At 44.3% G+C, this 21,856-nt stretch overlaps 1 protein-coding gene across 17 annotated transcripts in view; it reads left to right on the plus strand.

The window, feature by feature from the left end:
• The window catches only part of MYCBP2 (MYC binding protein 2), a 1,769,078-nt gene that overhangs the window by 1,507,561 nt on the left and 239,661 nt on the right, over positions 1-21,856 (plus strand). For all 17 annotated transcript variants that reach the window (XM_069205243.1, XM_069205245.1, XM_069205247.1 and 14 more), the window contains 2 exons: positions 7,016-7,081; positions 11,419-11,658. In XM_069205243.1, the coding sequence (XP_069061344.1) occupies positions 7,016-7,081; positions 11,419-11,658 (306 nt within the window). The remainder of the gene's footprint in view (positions 1-7,015; positions 7,082-11,418; positions 11,659-21,856) is intronic.

The raw sequence follows: 21,856 nt of genomic DNA on the forward strand, positions 1-21,856 counted from the left end.
AGAAAAAAGTACAGTTACCAAAATTTACAGGAGAGACCATAACCACTGGGGTCCTGGTTAGGAGGATCCCAGTGAACACAGTCAAACACACTGACAAACAGGCAAAACATGGGGGGTAACCATGCTAGAAAGAGGCTACTTTCCCACAGTTTCTCTCAGATTTTGATGGATACTTCTACCTGCAAAATCCTCACATTCTCAATATTGCCAGGTGCCAGACTAGATCCGGAAACTTTTAAGGTTCTCCTGCACCAGAAGGTTTTGTCAGCTTCATGTGGTCATCTGTTTGTGCCCGAACATGACATCACTGACGCCACAAAACACTACCCCATTGCTTTGATGCAAGTTCCTTTTTTTGGCACCCAGTGTTGTTCTCGAGCTGCTGACTTAGACTTTTTCTCACAAAATTGTTATCATTTAGCACTGCTAGAGAAATGTCACTACCTATAAAATCAGGGTTTAAACCCTACCACTCCTGCCATGGATAGTGACTATTTCAGACCTTTGTGAGATCTGCTTTTAATGCTGTGGGGCAGATCACAGTTCAAGTCCTGCAAGCAGCGCAGTCTTCTGCACCTAGATGTTATCAAGGAGCAGGAGAAGTTGTGTATGGTGGGCAAGCAATTAATGCTGTGTTTGTCACTGGTTGCTCACCAGATCTACTTTGGTGTTTCATACATTATCCTCTTCTAAATCTTATAAGAGTAATCAAATGAAACATGAGAAGAGGTGTAGGTGAGATGGCTCTACATATAGATGCTATTCTATCTCTGGAAGTAGATCTTCTTGACTCTCTCCTCTGCCTATAGAGTCTCCTGTGACAGAGTTGCTGGACATAACTCTGGCTTAGTAATGGGCTCCCGCTCCAAAGGGGTATATGCCCCAGGGCCTCCATGCATATCTGGAGTTTCCGGTACTGACACAGTGCAGTCATTTACCTTCATGCAGGCATTGATGGTGCTTCTCAGAAACGCATGGAATTTTTATGATGAGTTTGCGGGGCCGAAGGTCTCTGGCTGGGATACCACTGCTGGGTACTTGCTCAAGGCAGTCTTCCCCAGATATCTGTAGCAGTGCATGCTCTTGGCGCCTGCTGGATCCACATAGTTTCCCGTGGCTTAACCCAGTAGCCTGACTACTGATGTCACAAACACTAATGTCAACACATGTACTGGCCTTCTTACTATATCTCTGCCTCAGACTACGGCTATTCCGGTGTGCTCAAAGCGTCAAGTGCAAAGACTAGTGGAGTATGTCAGCTACGTGAATGACACCCAACCTAGGCCTTTGCTAGGTAATTCTTTTGGCTCCGGACTGGGCACAGAGTATGGCATCCAGAGCTACTGAGCATGGTTACAGATCCTCCGATTAGACTGCTCCTTTGGGAGGATCTTCTGTCGCAGCAGCAGGGGGACATTTCTCCACCCGAACCTGTCCAATCTTCACCTTTTTGCATGGAGATTGGGCGATGGCAGTAGACAGCTCTTGACCTTCTGCCGAGGTCTGTGATGTTGTTCTGGCAGCCAGGCATCCCTCCACCAAAAAGTTATACGTCTGTCGTTGGCATAAATTTGTGGCGTGGTGCACCAACAAGTCTGTTGATCCTCTTTCTGCACCTCTCTCTGAGGTTCTGTTCATTTTTTCTTTGGCCCAGCAGGGCTCTGCTTTGGGCACCCTTAAAGGTTACTCATTGACCACGTCAGCCTTTCTTCAATTGCCAGATCAACCTTTCTTATTCAAGTCCCCCATTGTTGGAAGGTTACTTAAGGGACTCACCCATTTTTTTCCTTCCTACCCCGTTCATATGCCCCATTGGGACTTGAACCTGGTCCTAACTTAACTATTGGGTGCTCCTTTTGAGCCGCTACACAATTGTCCCCTGCGGCTCCTAACAATCAAGGCTGCTTTTCTTATTGCCATCACCTCTGCTCACAGAGCGAATGATCTTCAAGCTCTTTCCTTCAAACCACCATTTTTGTCTGTCCAACCTGACAAAGTGGTGCTCCGTACAAGGGTCTCCTTCTTTCCTAAGGGTGTTACGCCTTTTCACATAGGCCAATCTATCACTTTGCCTACTATTTACGCACCCCCACATCCCTCTCATGAAGAGGAGAGACTCCACTGTCTGGATCCAAAAAGAGCATTGGCGTTCCAACTCAATTGCACTAGTGAATTCTGGGTGGACAATCAACTTTTTGTTGGATATGTGGGTGTGCGACAAAAGGGAAGATGGTGCAGAAGCATACCATCTTGCGATGCATACTGCTCTGCATCAAAATGTGCTGCGCTTTGGCAAAGAAGCAGCCCCCTGAGGGCTTGCGTGCTAACTCCACCAGAGCAACTGCTGCCACCACAGCATTAGTACGCAGAGTTACTGTATTGGATATCTGTCAGGCAGCAACGCGGGCATCCCTGCACACATTCACTAAAAATTATTGCCTGGACAGTCAGGTCCGCAGAGACGGCTACTTTGGCCGTTCGGTCCTGCAGGACTTTCTAGTATGCTCTTGGTTCGCTGCCCACCTCCGAGGATAGTATTGCTTGGGTATCTATTCCAAGGTAAGGAATCTGCAGCTAGAAGTCTCTTATCAGATGAACAAGTCACTTGTAGTAGCAATTTATCTGGTAGGGACACATTCTAGTTGCAGATTCCTTACTGACCCACCCATCCTCCCCTCACTGTAAACTGATTTCTAGGAACAAGGATTCCCTTTTCAGGTTCCTAGTTCTGGTACAGCATTCTCAGTGTTCTTCATGGCTCTGCACTACTGGTGTGAAAATTCATGAAAAGAAACTGACGTCAGCGTGCTGCAGTGGCGCCTACATACGACTGCGACGTCATTGCAGCAACCACGACGCCAATAACGCACGCAGAGTCGACTGATGCCACTGGACGTCACGCAAGGGTACTGCTCGAAGAAAAATCTCCGGATCCAGTCTGATGCTTGGGGAAATTCTGAGATAAGGAATCTGCAACTAGAATATGTCTCTTCCAGATAAATTGTTACCAAAGGTAAGTAATTTGTTTGTTTCCCACAAAGAAACCTGTTTGAATGGTGGGGTAAGGGCAATGTCCCATCTAAAGGCCTGAAAGGCCATTACGGCCGACCAGTGTGTCTTATAGATTGTAGAAAGGGACTATACCCTTGCTTTCCATCAGATCACCTTCTCCCTCCAAACATTTTCCCTGCTCAGTCCCTCCAACCATTCCATACCCACAACCTCCAGCAGTAGGTCATGAGACTTCTGCCGAAAGGAGCAGTGGAGTTATTTCTAGAGCAGGCACTTGGGCAAAGATGTTACTCCCAGTACTTCCTTGTTCCCAAGAAGGACAGTAGTCTGCTTTCCATCCTGTAGCTCAAGGTCTTCAATTCCTTGCTTCACAGGGAGGAATTCAAGATGCTGGTTCTGGCGTATGTGCTTCTGGCGAAGGATTTGGAAGCTGAATGGTGTCCCTTGACTTGCAGGATGTGTATTTCCATTTACTTACCCTGAAGTTGCACATGAAGCACCTATGTTTCATAGTAGACTCCATCTATTACCACATTTGAATTAAGTTTAGCAGCCAGTTTCTTAACCATGGTGATGTGAATGGTTGTGGCAAATATGTGCAGGTAAGTGGGTGTCCATATCTCATACCTGGATGATTGGCTGATAAGTGTGCTCTCCTCGTGTGCTGTAAGACCACCTGAATCTATGTTATTCGCCATGGGTTTCTCCATCACTCTCAACAAGTCTCACCTCGAGTCCTTGCAAGAGCTCCTATTTTTAGGGGCAGTACTGGATATGACATCTCAGCCTTCCTTCCTGCCCAGTGGATTTGGGCATTTCAGGATATGATTCTGATGTTTTGTGAGGGAGGTTGAGTCCCAGTCCTGAAGATTCTTCACCTGCTAGGTCTGCTGGCTTCCTGCATTCTGTTGATCAGTCGTGCATGCACGTGTATGAGGGTTCTCCATTGACGCCTCTGCTTACAAGGGTTCAATCATGGGTGAAATTTGATGGACATCATTCGGATCTCCCAAGCCACCACAGCATTTCTCTTTTGATGGTTGGGAAAGGAGAACCTGCTATGTGAGAAGTCCTTTTGCCTACCACCAGCAGGAGCTACAGTGGTGATGGGTACCCCCACTTTTTGGTGGTGTGCACAATCTGGACATAAAAGGCCTCTGGTCTCTGAACTAAGAAACTCTGTACATCAGTCAGCTTGATTAGTGGGTGATGCGCCTGGCCCTGAAGGCCTTTCTTCCTTCCCTTTGGAATCAAGTGGTCCAGATCCAGTCAGGCAGGACAAATGTGATGTGGTATGTGAACAAGCAGAGAGGCTTGCATCTCACATTCTTGGCCGAGAAGCTCTGGAGCTTATGGTCTTTGTTCAAGTTCTCTGCATCTGGATGGTTGCCTAGGAGCCTTCCTGAACTCGAGAGCCAGCACCCCAAGTGGTCATCATCGTGCCTGCCATTAGTGCCGTCACACCTATTGATGACCTTTTCACCACTCGTGAGAATGCACATTGCTCGTAGTTCTGTGATCTCCAGTTTCCATTGCAGGGAGCCTTGGCGGAATGCATTTCAGCTGACATGGAATTTTCTGCTTCTCTTTCTCATTTGCCCCATACCCTTGATCATTTCTTCAGATTTTGCTGATATGGTCTCAATTTAAACCTATGCAAATTTGATTGTTGCATCTCCTCACTCTGAAAACAGTTTTCCTCATCATAGTTACTTCAGCCCACCGAGTGAGTGAGCTTCAGGCCCTCTGGTGCAACTGCCTTTCTCCCCCTTTTTCACAGACTAACTTCTTCCTTTTCACGTTGCGCAATCCATCACTCTCCCAAGGTTTTTACCAAGGATTTTTCTCCACCTCACCCCTTGGAAGAGGGGAAGAGATTCCATCGGCTGGACCACAAAATAACTTCAAGCTTTTCCATTGGTCACACCAGAGACCATCGATTGGACGCTCAGCTCTTTGTTGAGTTCTCTAGGTGAAGAAAGACAAGGTGGTGCAGAAAAAGACTTTGCCCAAGTGGATAGTCCTCTGCATTAAGATCTGCTATGCATTGGCCAAACAGCAGCCCTCAAAACAATTGCCAGCTCATTACAAGGGCAAAGGTTGTTGTCACTGTATTGGCATATGTAGTGTCAGTTCGGAATTATTGTCAGAGTGTGACATGGGAGTCAGTGCACAGTTACCGAGCATTACTGCTTTAATGGTCAGGTCCAATTAGAGGGTCATTTGTCTCATTCAGTCCTTCAGGACTTTTTAGTGGAGCCCATTACACAGACCCTGCACCTTAGATGGTGCTGCTGTGTTATGTATTCTGAAAGTGGGGAAACTGCTGTTAGAAGAATCCTTCAGAAGAACATGTAACTTGCCTTTGGTAAAGCTCTTTTTGGAGGATACTCCATCTAACCTCAGATTCCTCACTGCCCCCCTCCATTCTGTGGAATGGTCTCTTATAAGGTCCCAGTCAAGAGATCTGCATTCTGGTACCTTTGATTACATTTTGGGTTCCACGTCCAAGGGCACAGGTAGAGTCCAGAAAAAAAACAACATTAGTGCACAGAGTTAGTGCCTATATCGACACCTGGGTCAGATCAAAGTCCGTGCAGACCTGTAATGTGCCACCTACTGGTGCAAAAGCACTACTGTGAAAAGCTTCCGTATCTGGTCTGGCACCATTAATCTGAAGGTAAGGAATCTGCAACTGGCTAGAGTATCCACCAGACAGAGCATTACTGAATGCAAGTAGCTTGCATGCATGCAATAAAAATGCCCAAACATGTAAAATGTTTGTATGTGAATAAATATGTCTGTGTATAGATATATGTGTGTGTGTGTGTGTATATGTTTATACATGTATATATACATATATATGTACAGTATTTATTGGCTGAGTATGCAAGTGTACTGTTGTAGTCACTGTGCAACTTTTAAGTCCCATGCTCAAGTCCTGATGAGGCTAACTCAATCATACATCCTTGAGAGGTAGATGAATTGAGTACTTTGAGTCAGGTAGCTAGAGTTCTTGTTTATGCCATTGAGCTATAGTGGATTTTCATTAGCAAGTGATTTATGTAAAGGTTGTTGTTTTCAACATCTGTTTGACATTCTCTAGCAGTTCCAAGTCATGACGATACAGTGAACATCATATGTTCCTCGACTTTATGGTAAAATTCACCCTTATGTGTGTTTCTTTGAATAAAGAGAAACAATGTCTGAACTTTGGTGGCCCATCAATTCATTTTATCAGATAATTTACACTTGAAACAGTGGCGATCTATATACGTTGTAGGCTGTTTTAGAGAATTAATGTGAAATGGTGTGGTTTTACAACTGGAAGAGAATGTGATTCAGAATATAGTTGCAAGTATGTGATGATTACTTTGTCAATCAAAAGTTCCTAATGTGCTTGTTTCTTTCGGCCATTTTCTCTTTGTGAGAGGCCCACGTCGATTGTGCCAAACACTCAATATGTTTACCAGCTACTTTAAATGCCTACACCAAAAAAAAGCACTTTCAGAGATTCCCAAAGTTAAAGCCATCACTCTCACCAGTATTGCAGAACAGCTCTAGATCTCTAAATGTTATATGTCTATGCATTCTTTAAGGGGTTATCTTTGTCCATCTCTAGCGCGACAGTGGAAATAAGAAATTATACAATAGATACTCACTGACTCCACTGACATGTATGCATATGTAACACAAAGTTCATTACTGTCTGTTTAGCTCCATTTTCTGTCGTTCAATGTGGTATGAAAAAAATTATGGCTGAAACTTGACAGAAGCACAAATAATTTATTGGTAAAGAATGCATGAACTTGTAGCCAGTGATTGGCAACTTTGACTACAGATTAGTCTCAGCATCATACTAAATGCAATTTAATCAAAACAACTCTGAACATAATGTACAATAATTCCTTTGTTGGCTACACTTAAAACCCATTGCATTAGTGTTTGTTCAATCTCTTGCTAATGTTTGAGAATTGATTCTCTTGAATATTTGTCTATCTAGAACAAGGTAACCTCAATGTCCTTCTTGACGGGCAAAGTGGTGGAAGACCTCTGCAGAATAAAGCAGGTAAATATCACTTGCTTCTGTTTTAGATTCTGATATTTTAATGCAAATTTGCTTTAAAAAAAACCTCTTTGCATTTTTATAAGCAGTGTACAGCAATACATGCATTCATCAAGATACAATAGATTTTAACAGACCAGCTAGGAACTGTTAGTTGGGGTCCATTTAGGGCAATCGCAGTCACTAGTGTCTCTCTTGGTTCAGGAGGATGGTATATGCTTGTTGGGATATCTGGGCTGAGGGAGAAGTGGGGAGGGTGGGTGACAGAGGATATCGGGACTCGTCTGGTTGTATGCTAATCCGTCCCATTGTAGTGTGGTGAGCGAGTATGTTCTGCCTGCTAGTGCGAGGGCGGGAACAGCACATTTGCTCTGGGTTGAGGTTTCAGAGGGGCAGGTCTTACCGGAGCCAGGCATACTCAAGGGCTTCCCATGGTGGAACTCTGTGAAGCTTTTGTTTGGATCGCGCCAGGACTGTTATCCCAATTGGTATCTTCAGGGCCCAGAAAATGTGTGAGAATAGCTTCCTGACTGTGTGTTGGGATGTTCTTAGGCCTCTGCAGTTGTCCATGATTCGGGTCTGCGCCCAATATTTCACTAGTCCTGTCAGTTGCAGGATGTTCGGTTCTGCGGGTGATTTCCAATTAGTAGGTATGGACCTTTTTACTAGCGTGAGGGCTAAATTAGTAAACCAGGTACCCATCTTTACCTTCTTAGGATGGGAAAATAAGCCCAGGAGACAGCGTTTTTGATTTCAGTAAGGTAGAATGGCCTGTTTTTACTTGAGATGGGATATTTCTACTTCTCCGAAGGTCTGTACCATCTGCCAAGAACAGACAATGTGGGGAAAACTAGCATCATCAGTGCTATATATGGAACAGTTTGAAGGGAACCGGCAATGAATTAGACCTAGTTTCTTTGGGGGTGAAGTAGGCTTTATCTAAGAAGTGGAATTGCTGCAGGAAGAGCTTTGGGTTTCTGGAGACTTTAGTGAGGTATTTTAATACAAGGGCCTAGTCTTTGTCAGTGATATCCTGACCTATATCCCAAGACCATTTATGCCTTAGAGCCTGGAGGTCTCCCTCAAGATCTTACTTCCTAAAAAAAACTTAATGTTAGTTTGTGTGTAGTGCTTAGTGATCCCTAACACACTGATGCTCTTTTATTGTATGATGGGACAACACAGGTGAATAAAAGATACAGGAGGTAGGGTCAGAAACAGGATCATTGCAAAAGTGTTTTTTTCTTTTCTAGATGTGACAGAACTGTTACATTAAGAGTCATTGCTACTGTAGACCTGACTGCAAACTGCAGCAAGTATAGGAGGTCCCTCGTGTTCACTGTCTTTCTTGGGCATTCTGCTTCCACTGTTTCTTGCCATCTTTCGTCCTTTGTGTGGGGGTATCCATTAATATACCCTGCCCTCCACCTGTCGTCTTACTTCAGTGGCATCTGCCTCTTCTATTTCTTATTGATCACCACCTCTTATCCTCTATGCGATCTGCAATAATTCCTGCTTATTTGTGCCATAGTCTCTCTCTGCTCTACCCCTCAAGTCATGAACTTTAGAAATTAGGTTAAGCCAAGAATTCTTAGATGGAGGCCATTGAAACAAAAATAGGTTTCCATGCACTAATAACCATGAGCCTTAGAAATATTAAAGGTGTTCAATGTACTCATTATCAAGGTCGTGTTTCTCGACAGATACTTTCTGTAGATTCTGTAAATATTTAGTTGCAACGCTAGACATCTGCATTAGTTGCCGAGCTTCCGATTGAAATTTTATCATTATTGTCATGCTTACAAATAAATGGATTTAGCTGTACTTTTAAGAATCCCACTTGTTTAACTTCTGTTAGAGGGGCTCATACCTACCAAAGCTTACAAATAAACCAAAACACCTTACGCCTGAGCCTTCGAGGGTGGGTGATAATACATTTCCCAAACGGATGTTGGTTTTCAGCAGAACAATCTTTTGAGATGGTTGATTATGTTTTGTTATTGGTGCTGTTGTAGCACAAAAACATTGTTTGTTGTTTTATGCATGTGACGCTCATGGTTAATTCTTTACTTTGGCTAAATCCTTCAAGCCGAGACATAGTTGATCATTGCATCTCCTGATTTTAAATACCTCTTCTGCATTGCGATTACATCAGCTAATCTTGTGAGTGCACACCAGGCACTTTCAAGTACAACCCCCATATATCTTTTTCCTTGACAAGTTAGTGTTGAGGACTCGGATGACATTCTCGCCAAAAATCATGACTCTCATGTTGGACAATCCATCACACTGCCTGCGTTCTTTCCCCCCTTTTGCCCCTCAAAAGAGGAGCAGAGGCTCCCTTGGATGTACTCCAAAAGGGCTTTAAGCTTCTACATTGAACGTACAAAGGAACACCTTGTGGACGATCAGCTATTTGTGGTCTCCAACTAGGTGAAGAAAGGGAAGGCTGTGCAGAAGAGGACCCTGTTAAGGTAGATACTCCTCTGCATTAAGATCTGCTACACACTGGCCATGAAGTAGCCATTGTTGGGTCTTAGAGCCCATTTCACCTGAGTAAAGGTTGCTCCCACTATGTTGGCTTGCAAAGTGCCTGTCCTTAACATCTGCATGTTGTGAAGTAGATGTCAATGCACAAATTACCACTATTTTGAAAACAGGTTCTGCAAATTTCGCCCACTCTGTCCTGCCAGACTTTTGGCCTGAATCCACTTCACAGACCCTCGACATAGGGAAGAGTACTACTTTGGTATCTATCCTAAGATGAGTAATCTGTGGTTAGAAGTATCCATCGAAACAACAAATTCTGGTGGATAATCTAGCTAACCGCAGATTTATCAATGCTCTTCCACCTCTACGTTCTATGGAGTGGCCTCCTTTTACCTTCTAAAAAGGTCCCAAGTTAGGAATCTCCACACTGTTACTACAGATTGTTCACATTCCACGTCTGGGAATGTGGAAAGAAACTATCAAGAAACCAATATCAGGCACAGGTGTGGCACTTGTATGCGACTCTGCTCTTTCACTTTCGGCACAGGTGGAGTCAACAAACAGCCTCATGGTGCCACATAAGGGCACGTGGGAGCATTGCTGGCAAAAGCATTCTTGGTCTAGTCTGGCACCACAAAGGTATTCCAAGGTTAGTAATCTCTGTTTAACCAGAGTATCCAGCAGGAAGAGCCTTACCAAAGGTTGGTCATTTGTTCTTTTATTGTAATTAAAGATCATCTTTTGGTTCAGTTGTTCTTTTAAATATGCATTTTTCTTTAAGGCCCATATTGTTTAGCAGCTTATCGAAGTTTTTAATAACAAACACCTGCAGCAATACAGTGTTGTGTTATAAGACCTGAATGTATTTGTTTCTCTCATCTTGTTGAGTCTTGCTTCGAACCAATACATTACTGCAGGTTCAGGCTTCTCATTATTATAGATTAAAGAAGATACCTTTCTTTGTGGCTATGCTACTTCAGCTCAGGATCAATGAAAACACATATTGTGTGTTTATCCGTTGTATGCCATATTCTAGAGTTCAGGCAGCAGAACATAAGTTGATGTCATCCTCCCAAACATTTGGTATCCGTATTCAATTTCATCACAATCGCCAAGTATGTCAATTCAGTCATATAGTATTTTATTGATAAACATTTATTATATGCTGCCTTTTAGTGTGTCCTTTTATATTAAGGTTCACCGGGAACGATACAGAATTTTCATAAAATCTGTTGATTAGGTAAATAATTTTCTCTTCTTCCAGTTACAATGTGTCTGATAAATATTCTGTAATTTTCTTATTTTGCAGTAACCTGTCTGATATTCTGTTAATTCTGAAAACACGTTAGCCTGTATCCTGAATTCCAGTACTCTCCTGCATACCTTTGTTAAAGAAATTGTCAGGGCGAATAAGGACGCTTGTTTTCACACATGTGCACATAGAGAAACAACATTTTTGGTAGTGCTGGTCCTAAATGATTCTACGTTTTATGATGTCTCTTACTGCTCAGTTTGTCTAAAGAAATATATTTTTTGGGTTCAACACAACTTATGTTAATATTTCAAATGTTTAATCAGAAGAAGGAGAAAAACAACAGTACGGGTAGGTAGTTTCTTCATTTAAGGAAGCATTTGAATGAGGATTATGTTTAGACTTGTATGACGTGGTGGGACACCCACAGCATGGGCAAACAATGGCAAATATTTTCCTCTGTGACAATAAATGTCATCTTCTGTCATCTTCTTTCATGTACTATTGAATCTAACAGACTGCAGCAGCCACGTTGCATTTTATATATTACAGTTTGCTGCTCCTCGACTAAACCTCTATTGATATTGATTTACTTTAGGTGGACCTGGATTCTAGACACATTGGATGGATCACAAGCGAACTCCCTGGGGGAGACAATCACATTATCAAAATAGAATTGAAAGGTCCTGAAAACACACTGAGAGTTCGACAAGTGAAAGTTCTTGGCTGGAAGGATGGGGAAAGCATCAAAATTGCTGGCCAGATCTCTGCAAGTGTGGCTCAGCAACGGAATTGTGAAGCAGAAACGCTAAGAGTTTTCCGACTCATTACATCCCAGGTTTGTCATTGCACTGTAATACACGTTCCAGTACATAAATGCTCTCAAAACGTCAGTACATTCCCTTTTTAGTTATTTTTCCACTATGTAGGTGAACTACTAATTACTGGTCTATTTGAACTGTTGCCATGTTTAACATACACACGTTTCTATTTCAGAAGCTTTCAGTCTCAAATAGATTATGTAAAATATCTGATATTTAAAGAATGTATTTTCCAAAATACAAATCGTGCATGTTGAAAGTTGCTAAGATGTGTAAAGAGGCAAAGATAAAATAAGGATCAAAGGTAAGACTGCTAATTTGTAGTCTGCTAAAATAGACCCTTATGTTCTATGCAAGTATTCAAAACTTCAACTAAAACCCAGTATGGTACTATAAATACCAGAATAATGTAATGCTGGCAGAAACAGGAAACCATGGTAATTTTATAGTTTTTGAAGCATCTTTTCTTAAACTACTTGATGTGATCCAAATAATTTAATAAGCAGGTGTATCCTACTTGAAAAGTATTGCAACACTTGAGTAACAAGCTGTAAATATTTACTTAGCACAAATAAAGATCAAGCAAAAAACGGGTTGTCTTGGACAGGTGTTCTCGGGTAGCAACACCTACCTCCAACATGATCTTTGAATGCAGGCAAGTAAGAATGACTGTGGAAACAAACCCCAAACCAAATGCAGTGTTAATGTAATTTAATTGATAATATTTAGTAATTCATTGAATAGCAGTACTATCAAAGAAGCATAGTTGATATTTTATACCATTTACAGGAGTTTAAAGAAACAATCATTACTTTGAGAGAGCAGACAATACAATGTCTCTTGCGTCCCTGTGGAGCTATTCTGGAACCCCCTTGCTGGCGTTCACAACCGGCATACGGTAGACAGACAGCTTTTTAAGACATGCAGAGCAGTATGCTCTATTCTGTGTCGAAGTCTTACATATGCCAGCTTATACAGCCTTCTCATTGTCCTAGATCCAGTGGGTAGACTTGTGTGCTCATCCTGGTTGGCTACAATCTCCAGTGACGTGACTCTTTGTTTGTTTTTGATATATCCCAACGCATTCTCTTCCTGTTCCTTGAAACCTACTCAGTGTTTCAAACTATCTAATAGATGCTTCTGTCTTTAACTGTGATGTATTTATGCCTAACATGTCAGAGTGCCCTGTTCCTCCAGGGACTGGTCCTATCCCTGTTTGACTAATTAGGGAAAGAGTAAACACTGGCAATATAGCTTGCTTACTTTGTAAGTCCTTTGCAGCGCTATGCTAGTGAAGTCTTCATGTTAAAACACACTCAGCAAATGCACATTTGCATTGGCTAAGTTAACCCTTAAATTAAATTGCACACCTTGTGCAGGCTGAACCCTTTGCACTACTAAGCAGGGGCTACGGTTTTAGTCAGGAGTGGGGGAGGAGGGACACTGGCATATTTAAAAAAAAAAAAAAAAGTATATTGAAATAAGGTAATGTAGTAAAACACAGAAGGTAGTATGGACAAATGTTGACTATGATCGTCCATACCTGAGCTTGCATATTTACCTTCAAGACTTCTCAAGTAGGTTCGTAAGTATTCATAGAAATTTGATTTGACCCTAGTTCTATTTATTCCTGGCTACCATGGTAGAATGGAAGCATGTAAGAGGCCAAGGAATATATTTCTGCTAACAACTTCTCTATAGTTTTAATTATTTGTATTACCATAACGCTATATCAATTTCCTGACCGCCTACTTGTGGACAGTGCTGTTCTAAATCTGTTCTTGATCCAGCCTCCTAATGTGTCTAGCATTGACCGTAGTGTTATATTTTGCCAAGAAAGCATGCACCTTTTTGTCCGAATACAAAGACCTTTATTTCTTGTTGGATCCAAATTCTCACCACCCTTTGTACCGAATAGTGGATGTTCAATGAAAGTGGTTCTCTACAGACCTCCAGCATTGATATTCTTGTGTTCACTGTACATATTACAATACCTCCCATAAACTACTGATACTCGAAAGTCGGGCTAGTATATTGTATACCACAGTAATGTTGGCTTTTTTCATCCAGGGTGGTCTTGAGAATGTTGAACCATTTGCAGAAAGAGCTTCATAAAGAATACCCCACCAGTCACCCTCCCCACACCAGCATCAAAGTTGGGAAAGAAGTGGCCTATACAGCACAGCACTGTGGATACAACTAGTTATGTTATTGATTCCTACAGTGACACGACTCACAGCCTCTTGCAGGTGCCAGTACTTTTGTCTGTCTTAGATGAGAGACCAGGCCTTTAAAGCAGAAAGGACTACTCTGCAATTTGGCTTCCGGTGATTGGCATGCACATGGCTTGCCAGGATCTATAGGGACATTTGTTGGCTTCACCATTGTTTAGCAAAATAGATTCTTTACCCTCATTCTTTAGTGAATTCTTCATCACAACCCGACTATGAAGGAAACTTAGTTGTAAAACGACTCCAACGGTTCCTCACTTTGGCACAAAGGGGAATTTGAGACTAACACTAAAACAAGTGTTTGTGCAGGAACACAGAATTTGATCAAGTTGGAAGGCAACATAAGGCACAATGGGGACTTGAGACTAACCTAAAACAAGTGTTTGCACAGGAACACAGAATTTGGTCAAGTTCAAAGGCAGGATAAAAGCTGTAGTCTCTAAATTTCACAGCAAACAGCTTTTAAGCACCCTGCCATGTATGCTTAAATTCTGATGAATGCTTCTGACTGGAGATTCCTCACCTTTTGAATTGACTCAGATGCTAATGTATCTGGGACTTTCTTTTAGCAGTTGCTCCTGTGCAGTGATAAGTTGCTCCGTCGAAATCTGTTGCGGCATTGTGCCACCTCGAAGTGATGGCACAGAGCTGTATGTAAGTGCCATCCCCACATGCTGATTGCTGATGTCATTTCCAGTCTTTACTCACCCTTCAATGCGGAGCCTGAGCTTTGCTCCCAAAACTTTTTTTTGTATTTTGCCAACTCCAAAATCCTCTTTCTTTGATGATAGTGCGGTGCTGGAATATCACCCATGATGTCTACAGCTTCAAACTGTGCTGTAACTGTGGGAAACATGTTTGTTACAGACCTGTATGATGTCTGTCTGGTGTCTCGAGTCTTAGCATGAAAAATGCACCCAGCTGCATTTGAAGACCGTTGTGGAGCACAAGGCAAAGCTGTTCATTGCAGAGCACAAGAAACTAAGATTGTGTTCCAAGTGTCTGAAGTGGAGTCCTTCAACTTGCCTAAGCTCCAACTGAATTGTTTCAAATTATTCTGGGTCCTTCTAGAGCGATTTTGGGACCCATGGATCCACTGGGTACCCCAGTTGAACTTTTGCTGACAGGGCCGAACCCACCAGTGGCCCATCCCATTGGCCTCCTGCCTGCCCCCTGGTGGTTCCGTCCCATATTTCACACCCGTGTCACTCCTGACCCCTAATGCAAAGACCTGGCTCCACAGGTGCTGACTGCAGAGCCAAAGCAAACATGAGCTTTGGGTGATGATAATAAGAATGTTGGAGAATTTAATCCTCCCTCGTTATAATAAAGATGCACTGTATGTGGGCTCTCAAATGTTTGTGGCTTGGATACTATCCCTAAAACAGAATTGGACTTACTACTGGGTCTCCCACAGAGGAGAGTGCCTCTGTTATGGCAGTAATCCACAGAGCTGCTGAAGTGGTATACCTTCAGTTACCCGTAGTTGAAACCAAGGCAAAAAATACAGTGCCTGAGATCTTGCAGCCTAGGTCTGAATCTTCGTGGTCTTGCTGCCCTTTAATGAGCTCTCTCAAAGAGATGATTGATGGCAACCTGGTCTACACCATACTCTGCTCAGCCAGTGAGTCGCCCTCTAGTGAGGTGTCATAGACATGCAACTGGGTACCCACCCTTTATGACCCAGCACTCAAGCAAAGAGCTTGGTGGTTCTTGCTTACACCAGAGGTTCAACCCTGATAGGTTTCCACCTAGCAGTACCATCTTACCAGGGTGGGGAGAGTTTGCCTATGATGAAGCATGCCACAATTAGTGGGTGAGACCTTTTTTTTTTTTTTTTTCAATAAGATTGGTATGTCGGTTGGAAAATCTCCAGTACTCAAATTGGTAGCAATCCTGACATACACCTTGGCAGGTTTCCCCTCTAGCCTTTTCACTCTGTTGTGATTTTTGATGTTTTTATTTGTGGAGGGTGTGGGTTGGCATTTCCTGCACCTCTCTTTCTGTCTTTTGGAGTCGACACAACTGTTGGCCTGGGTCACTCCATGGACACTAGTATAGTGATCCAACATCACACATGGATGCGTTCCACAGGGGTGTGCAGGCATCCTTTATGGGTCAGGCAAAGTGTCTTGGGATCATTATATATGGAACTCTGTCTTTAAAACCACAAATTTGTGCTGTGATCTCTTGATATATATATATATATATATATATTTTACCTTTTCTATGATGCTTTAAAAACAGTAACTATGTCTTTGGTCATTTTGAAACTTGACTATGCCAATTCCTTGTACATCTATCTCCCCAGAAAACTGATTCACAAACTACATTAAGTTCAGAACCAAGGAGCCCCACTTTGCCCTGTTGCTCAGGGTACTTCATTGGCTTCCCCTGGAACAGATAATTAAATATAAAGTCCCTTGCCTTATCTTTAAAGCAATCCTAGGGGAAGGACCATCTTTTTTTTTAATGAGCAATATTAAAGAAGTACTGTCCAGTTGGAAAACTTCATTCTTCTTCATCCTCTCTCCTGGATGTGCTTCGAGTTAAGAAGCCTGAAATGGGAGGCCATGAATTCCCTTCTCTAGCTCTTTCCCTCTGAACAATCTTCCTGCAACCTTACATTCTTAAACGCAAATTGCTTCAGCTTTAGGAAAGAACTCCAAATTTGGCTCTGTAAACAGATATACTTATCCCTAACGGCATATACCTCACCTAGTAATTCTCCCACAGATGAACAAGTGCTTAGTAAACTGTAATTGCCAACAGCACCCAGCTGATCCTCTTGCTGTCAGGTGACACCTCCACTGCCAGAGCCAACTTCCACAGATGTATTGTGAACGTCCCCGACAAGATAAAGGAAAATTGTCTGAAGCTCAACACAGGCAAGACGAAAGTCCTCATCTTCGGGAACAACACCTCGCCATGGAACAACACATTGTGGCCTGCGAAACTCGGCCCACCCCCTGCCTTGACAGACCACGGCCGCAATCTTGATATCATCTTGGCTAGCAAGCTAGCTATGAAGAAACAGGTAAAAGCGGTCTCATCCACCCACTCCCACACTGGATGCATGCTTCGTAAGATCTTTAGGTGTCTCCTGGTCAACACCAGAAGGACCATCATACAATACCTCATAATTAGCCGGTTGAGCTACTTGAATACACTCTACATAAGGATCACCGCACACCTCCTGAAGAGACTACAGACAACAGAAAACTCAGCGGCATGACTCATCCTCAGACCTCCATAGACGGACGCACATCACACCCTACCTCAAGAAGCTACACTGACTTCTGATACAGAAGAGATGCCAGTTCAAGATGTTGACCCACACATACAAAACCCTGCACACGAAGGACCAGCATACATCAACAAGCGCATAACCTTTTACCAACCGACCAGACACCTACAATTCATCACCCTCTCTCTTGCAGGCACTTCACCCCAGATCTGCAGAAGCAACAGCGGAGTGCACTCCTTCTCACACCTATTGGCAAAAGCTTTTAACACCCTGCCCCTGTGCCTTAGGACAGCCTAATTTCTCCAGCAGTTCCGTAAAGGACTCCATACATGGCAGTTTGAATAAGTGGATCAACACGAAGCAGTTGGCTTACATCTACGCCTAGAGAACCTCATGGGTGATTCTCTGTGCTTTATAAATCCTTAATTGATTGATTGAACTAACAAATTAGCTAAAAATAACAAATATATTTGATGGTCCTAGGTTTTTAGGAGAAAAGGCAAATTCTGCCCTTGATCACTTCAAGGAAAGTCCCATTTGTTGGGCCTGTTTTTGCCAACTTGTCAATTCCAAAAGTAATATTGAAAATGCAAAGGGTTCTCGTGTGGCCGGGCTTACCACCAAAGGCAACCCTCACAGCCTGATCAACACCCCATGCAGCCCTTTTGTCGCTCCAGTGGCAGAGGGCATAGCCAATATCAGATATAATATTAGGTTTTTTTCTGTGTCTCCTGGCATGTTTTAACTCAGCTAGCTTGTAATTATCTAAGACCCTTGAGTTCTGACATATGTTATGTCCTATCATTCCCATTCCTCTTATCCCTATTCAGACTAAAGCTCATCATGTATTCATCCTCCCCCAGGAAGGCTAGTCACTTTTGGCCAAAGGGACTTTACTGTAGTCCAGGTCGTCTCTGCCCCAGATCAAGGGAACTGGATAGAGTCTTTCGACTTGCAGGGCACATTTATTAATCTGCCTGACCTGCTGTCCTACGAACACCTCCTTCAGTTTAAGGCAGGATCAGCACACTTCAAGTTTGCCATCCTTTCCTTCGACCTCTCCTCTTTATATTTACGAAGGTGATGGCAGTGGTTGTGGCCCATCTTCACATGTCAGGTATACACATATTTCTGTATCTTGGCTTCTGTAAACTAAATTGTTGAAGTCTGTCAATGACCACTTGCAGAAAAAGTCTCCCAGCTACCCAGAATGGTGTTCTCATTAAGCCGAAGTCCCATTTGCATCCAGTGCACACAATTTAATTTAGTTGGGGCTGTCCTGGACTCAGCAACTTTCAAGGCCTTTCTCTCTGCACAGCTAGTCTGGGACATTCAGGTTATGATCCTGATCTTTCTAGATCCGTCGTGTTCCGATGTGATGGTTCTGAGGTTTTCTGATCTTTTCACCTCATGCATTCCTCTGGTTCCCCATGCCCTTTTGCATGTGAGCTCTGTATTGGAACTCCTGCCTGCAGTCTGCTCAGTGCTGGGGTTTCCTCTTGGAAAACATCTGTATCTCAGACAAGGCAGTCCAGGACCTTCATTGGTGGCTGATAGATCACAACCTGACCTGTGGGAGGCCCTAATACCTGCCAAGCCCCTAGCTCACAGTACTGACAGATGCATCATCTCTGGGCTGGGCTGCTCACCTGCTCACCTGGATTTAAATTCAGGTCCTTTTGGTCTCCGGTAGAGAAAAGACACCATATAAATCTTATGGCGCTACATACAAAATGATCCATCAAGGGGAAAGCTGGTCCAGCTCCTGATGGACAGCACAACCACCATGTGGTACTGCGACATGCAGGGCAGTGTGGGGTTGTGGCCGATGTGTCAGGACTTTCTGAGACTCTGGAGATGGCTCAAACGTCAAGGGCTCTCTCTGAAGATCATCTAATGACCGCTCTAAATGTCAGGGCGGAGGAGTCCAGTAGGGCTAACTGATGAACAATGTTTGACATCCGGAGGTGGTTCAAGTCGTATTTGCCCAATGGGGCACTCTTTGGGTAGATCTTTATGCACCTGCCAAGAAAGCGAGTGTCATGCATACTGCACGCTGGAGTTTTCACCTTAAGAATCTCTAAGCAACACAATTGGCCTCCAGCAGGGCTATGGTCGCCTGCCTACCTTTCTACCACTGCTGCTTGTTCCCAGAGTTATGAAGAAGGGAATGGGGGACACCAAGCTGAATTCATCCTGATAACACTGGACTGGTCTGAGAGAATTTGGTACTCTGACATGCTGAGCCTGAGCATTTGCCCTCTGCTCCATCTGCCTCTTAAGGAGAACCTTCTGCCCCAGCAACAGGGCAGGGTTTTGCACCGTAATATCCATTACGTATTCTTGCATTCTATGGAGATTGACCCGCCTGTAAAAGTACTAGATGTTATCTTGGCGGCTCAGTCCAGTCTACTAGTCAATTTACTCTGGTTGCTTGGTAAAGTATATGGCCTCATGAGAGGACCTGGGATTGCCCATTTTAGGCCAAATTTTCTGAAATGCTGCTGTAAGTTCAATTGGTAGCCCCACACGGCATTCCCTGTGGCCATGGTTGAAAGGTATATCTAATAGAGACATCTTGTTGCAGATTCCTTACCTTAGGATTTCCCCCAGGCATCAGTCTGGATCCGAAGATTTTTTCCGAGCTGTATTCCTGCTCACAGTTGGTGGCATTGATTGGCTCCACATGCTTCATCGGCATCATCCGCGCTGGATAGAACATTGCAGATGTCTTCACTTAAGACCTGGGTTCAAGCCTCGCGGATCCTGCAATCAGGCAATATTCGTCACGGATCCTCATCTTGTGTGACCTTGGTGTCTGGAGCGCGTCCATGACCCAAAGTCGTGCTCTGAGTGCCGGGCCATAAATCCAGTATCTTTGAAGGAGTGGTCCCTAAAGCTCCTTGTGACCCGGGGCTCGGCTCTGCGTCAGTTCCGATATCTGTCAAGTGGAAGGTCCCGAGAACGGTCGGCGAGCCCCCCTTCATTGTCATCCCACACCAAGTCCTTGGGACGATCAGGTAAGTTAAGGCACAAGAAGAAGTTGAAGAAGAACAAGCGTTCTTTGGCTTCACCCAGTCTGTTGGTCTATGAGACGAGGGGCCTCCGTCCCGGTAACATGCGCCTGGGTCGACTTCACCCTGCCAGAGTTTCCAGAAGCCGAAACTACCCCTGCCCAACTCAGAGAGTTTAATGAGGCCATGTGCCTCATCTTTAAGCAGTCCCACTCTGCAGGAGTGCCTTCTGGCCCCGCAGGGTCGAAAGGGGCCCCCTCGGTTTCCGCATCGGAGGGTTCAACCTTGGGTCAGGGGGTGCCCATGGATTAGTTCCTGGATCAGAACCAGTGTCGGTCATACCACCTCGATCTTCCCCGGTGCCGGTTCAGATGTCGACGCTCCCGTCAACACCCATGCCCCCGGTTGTCGTCGACCCCATCCTCATTGTTGACTCTGACACAGAGCTGGACTGGAGATGTGTGACGCCAACTTATACAGGGGCCTTGTCCCCTCTGTCAGATCCTGACCCTTATTCTTATGGGTTGGGTTACGGTAAGCGATGGAAGATGTCACTGGTCCCTTTAGAATACCAGCTACAAGACCCTTTGGACTGGCGTATGGACCTGGTTTAAGCCAGTGGTCTGGGTACTTCCCCTAATGCTTTCTCACCCTCCGTGGCTCTGGAGGAGGGTGCGCCCTATTCCATGGTGGCATGAAGAGCGGCGAAGGTCCTTTGTCTCAAGCTGCCTTTGGTGGCAGTCAAGACTAACCTCCTGACAGAGGTACTTCAGCCTGGGGCTTCATCCTCTGAACCCCTATTGACCTTTGTTAGAAATGCGGTCTCTAGTTGGCAGTCGGTTTGCACCATGTCCAAGTAGGGACCCTCACTCTAGTCAGGATAAGGGAGATACCCGCTCATAAAACCCCTGCTCACCCGCTTGGTAGCCTGGCACGAGCAGTCAGGTTTATCTCAGAAGCAATGTGTAAAGCATTTGCACATAACACACAGTAATATGTAAAAACACTACAAAAGGACACCACACCAGTTTTAGAAAAATAGCCAATATTTATCTATATAAAACAAGACCAAATACAATAAAAATCAACATACAGTAAGAAAAATATGAATTCTGCAAGATTTACTCAAAACTACCGTTCCTTGAAGTTGATAGCTCCACCTGGGGCTATCACGGCGTCATGATCAACAAAACCAACAATTCAGGCCGGCCGCGGCGTTGCAGACCAGCTACGGTGTTGGTAAGACCCGCAAACAGTACCTTGGATTTGCAGGGCTTTGTGATCCTCGCGGTGAGCTCCGGAGAGCAGCGTCACTGACGTTGCGGTGTCGGTTCCGGAGTCGATGCAGGAGTCGTCGGGCACTTGAGGTCACATGCGTTGCAGATCGAACTCCAGGCTGTTGAAGTCAGGTGCGCCGGCATGGATGGCGTCGGGGCTGCGGTGTGAAGCGGGACGATGCGACGTGTGGTGCCCACAGGTCACGGTGTCCAGCGACGTTGGTGAGACCAGGGCTGCGGTGTGAAGCGGGCGGTGTTAAATCGGTGTCCACAGGTCACGGTGCAGGCAGCTGCGGCGTCGTTGCTGAAGCGCTGTCGTCAGTAGAGCCAAGCCAGCGGTGTGGGGCGGGACGGTGCTTTGTGACCCTTACATGCGGTGTCCACAGGCCACTGTGCAGGCAGGATGCCTAATGACCACACAGGAGTCGTTGGTGGTGGCGTCGGTG

The sequence above is a fragment of the Pleurodeles waltl genome, chromosome 8, assembly GCF_031143425.1.
Source record: "Pleurodeles waltl isolate 20211129_DDA chromosome 8, aPleWal1.hap1.20221129, whole genome shotgun sequence".
Classification (NCBI taxonomy): Eukaryota; Metazoa; Chordata; class Amphibia; order Caudata; family Salamandridae; genus Pleurodeles; species Pleurodeles waltl.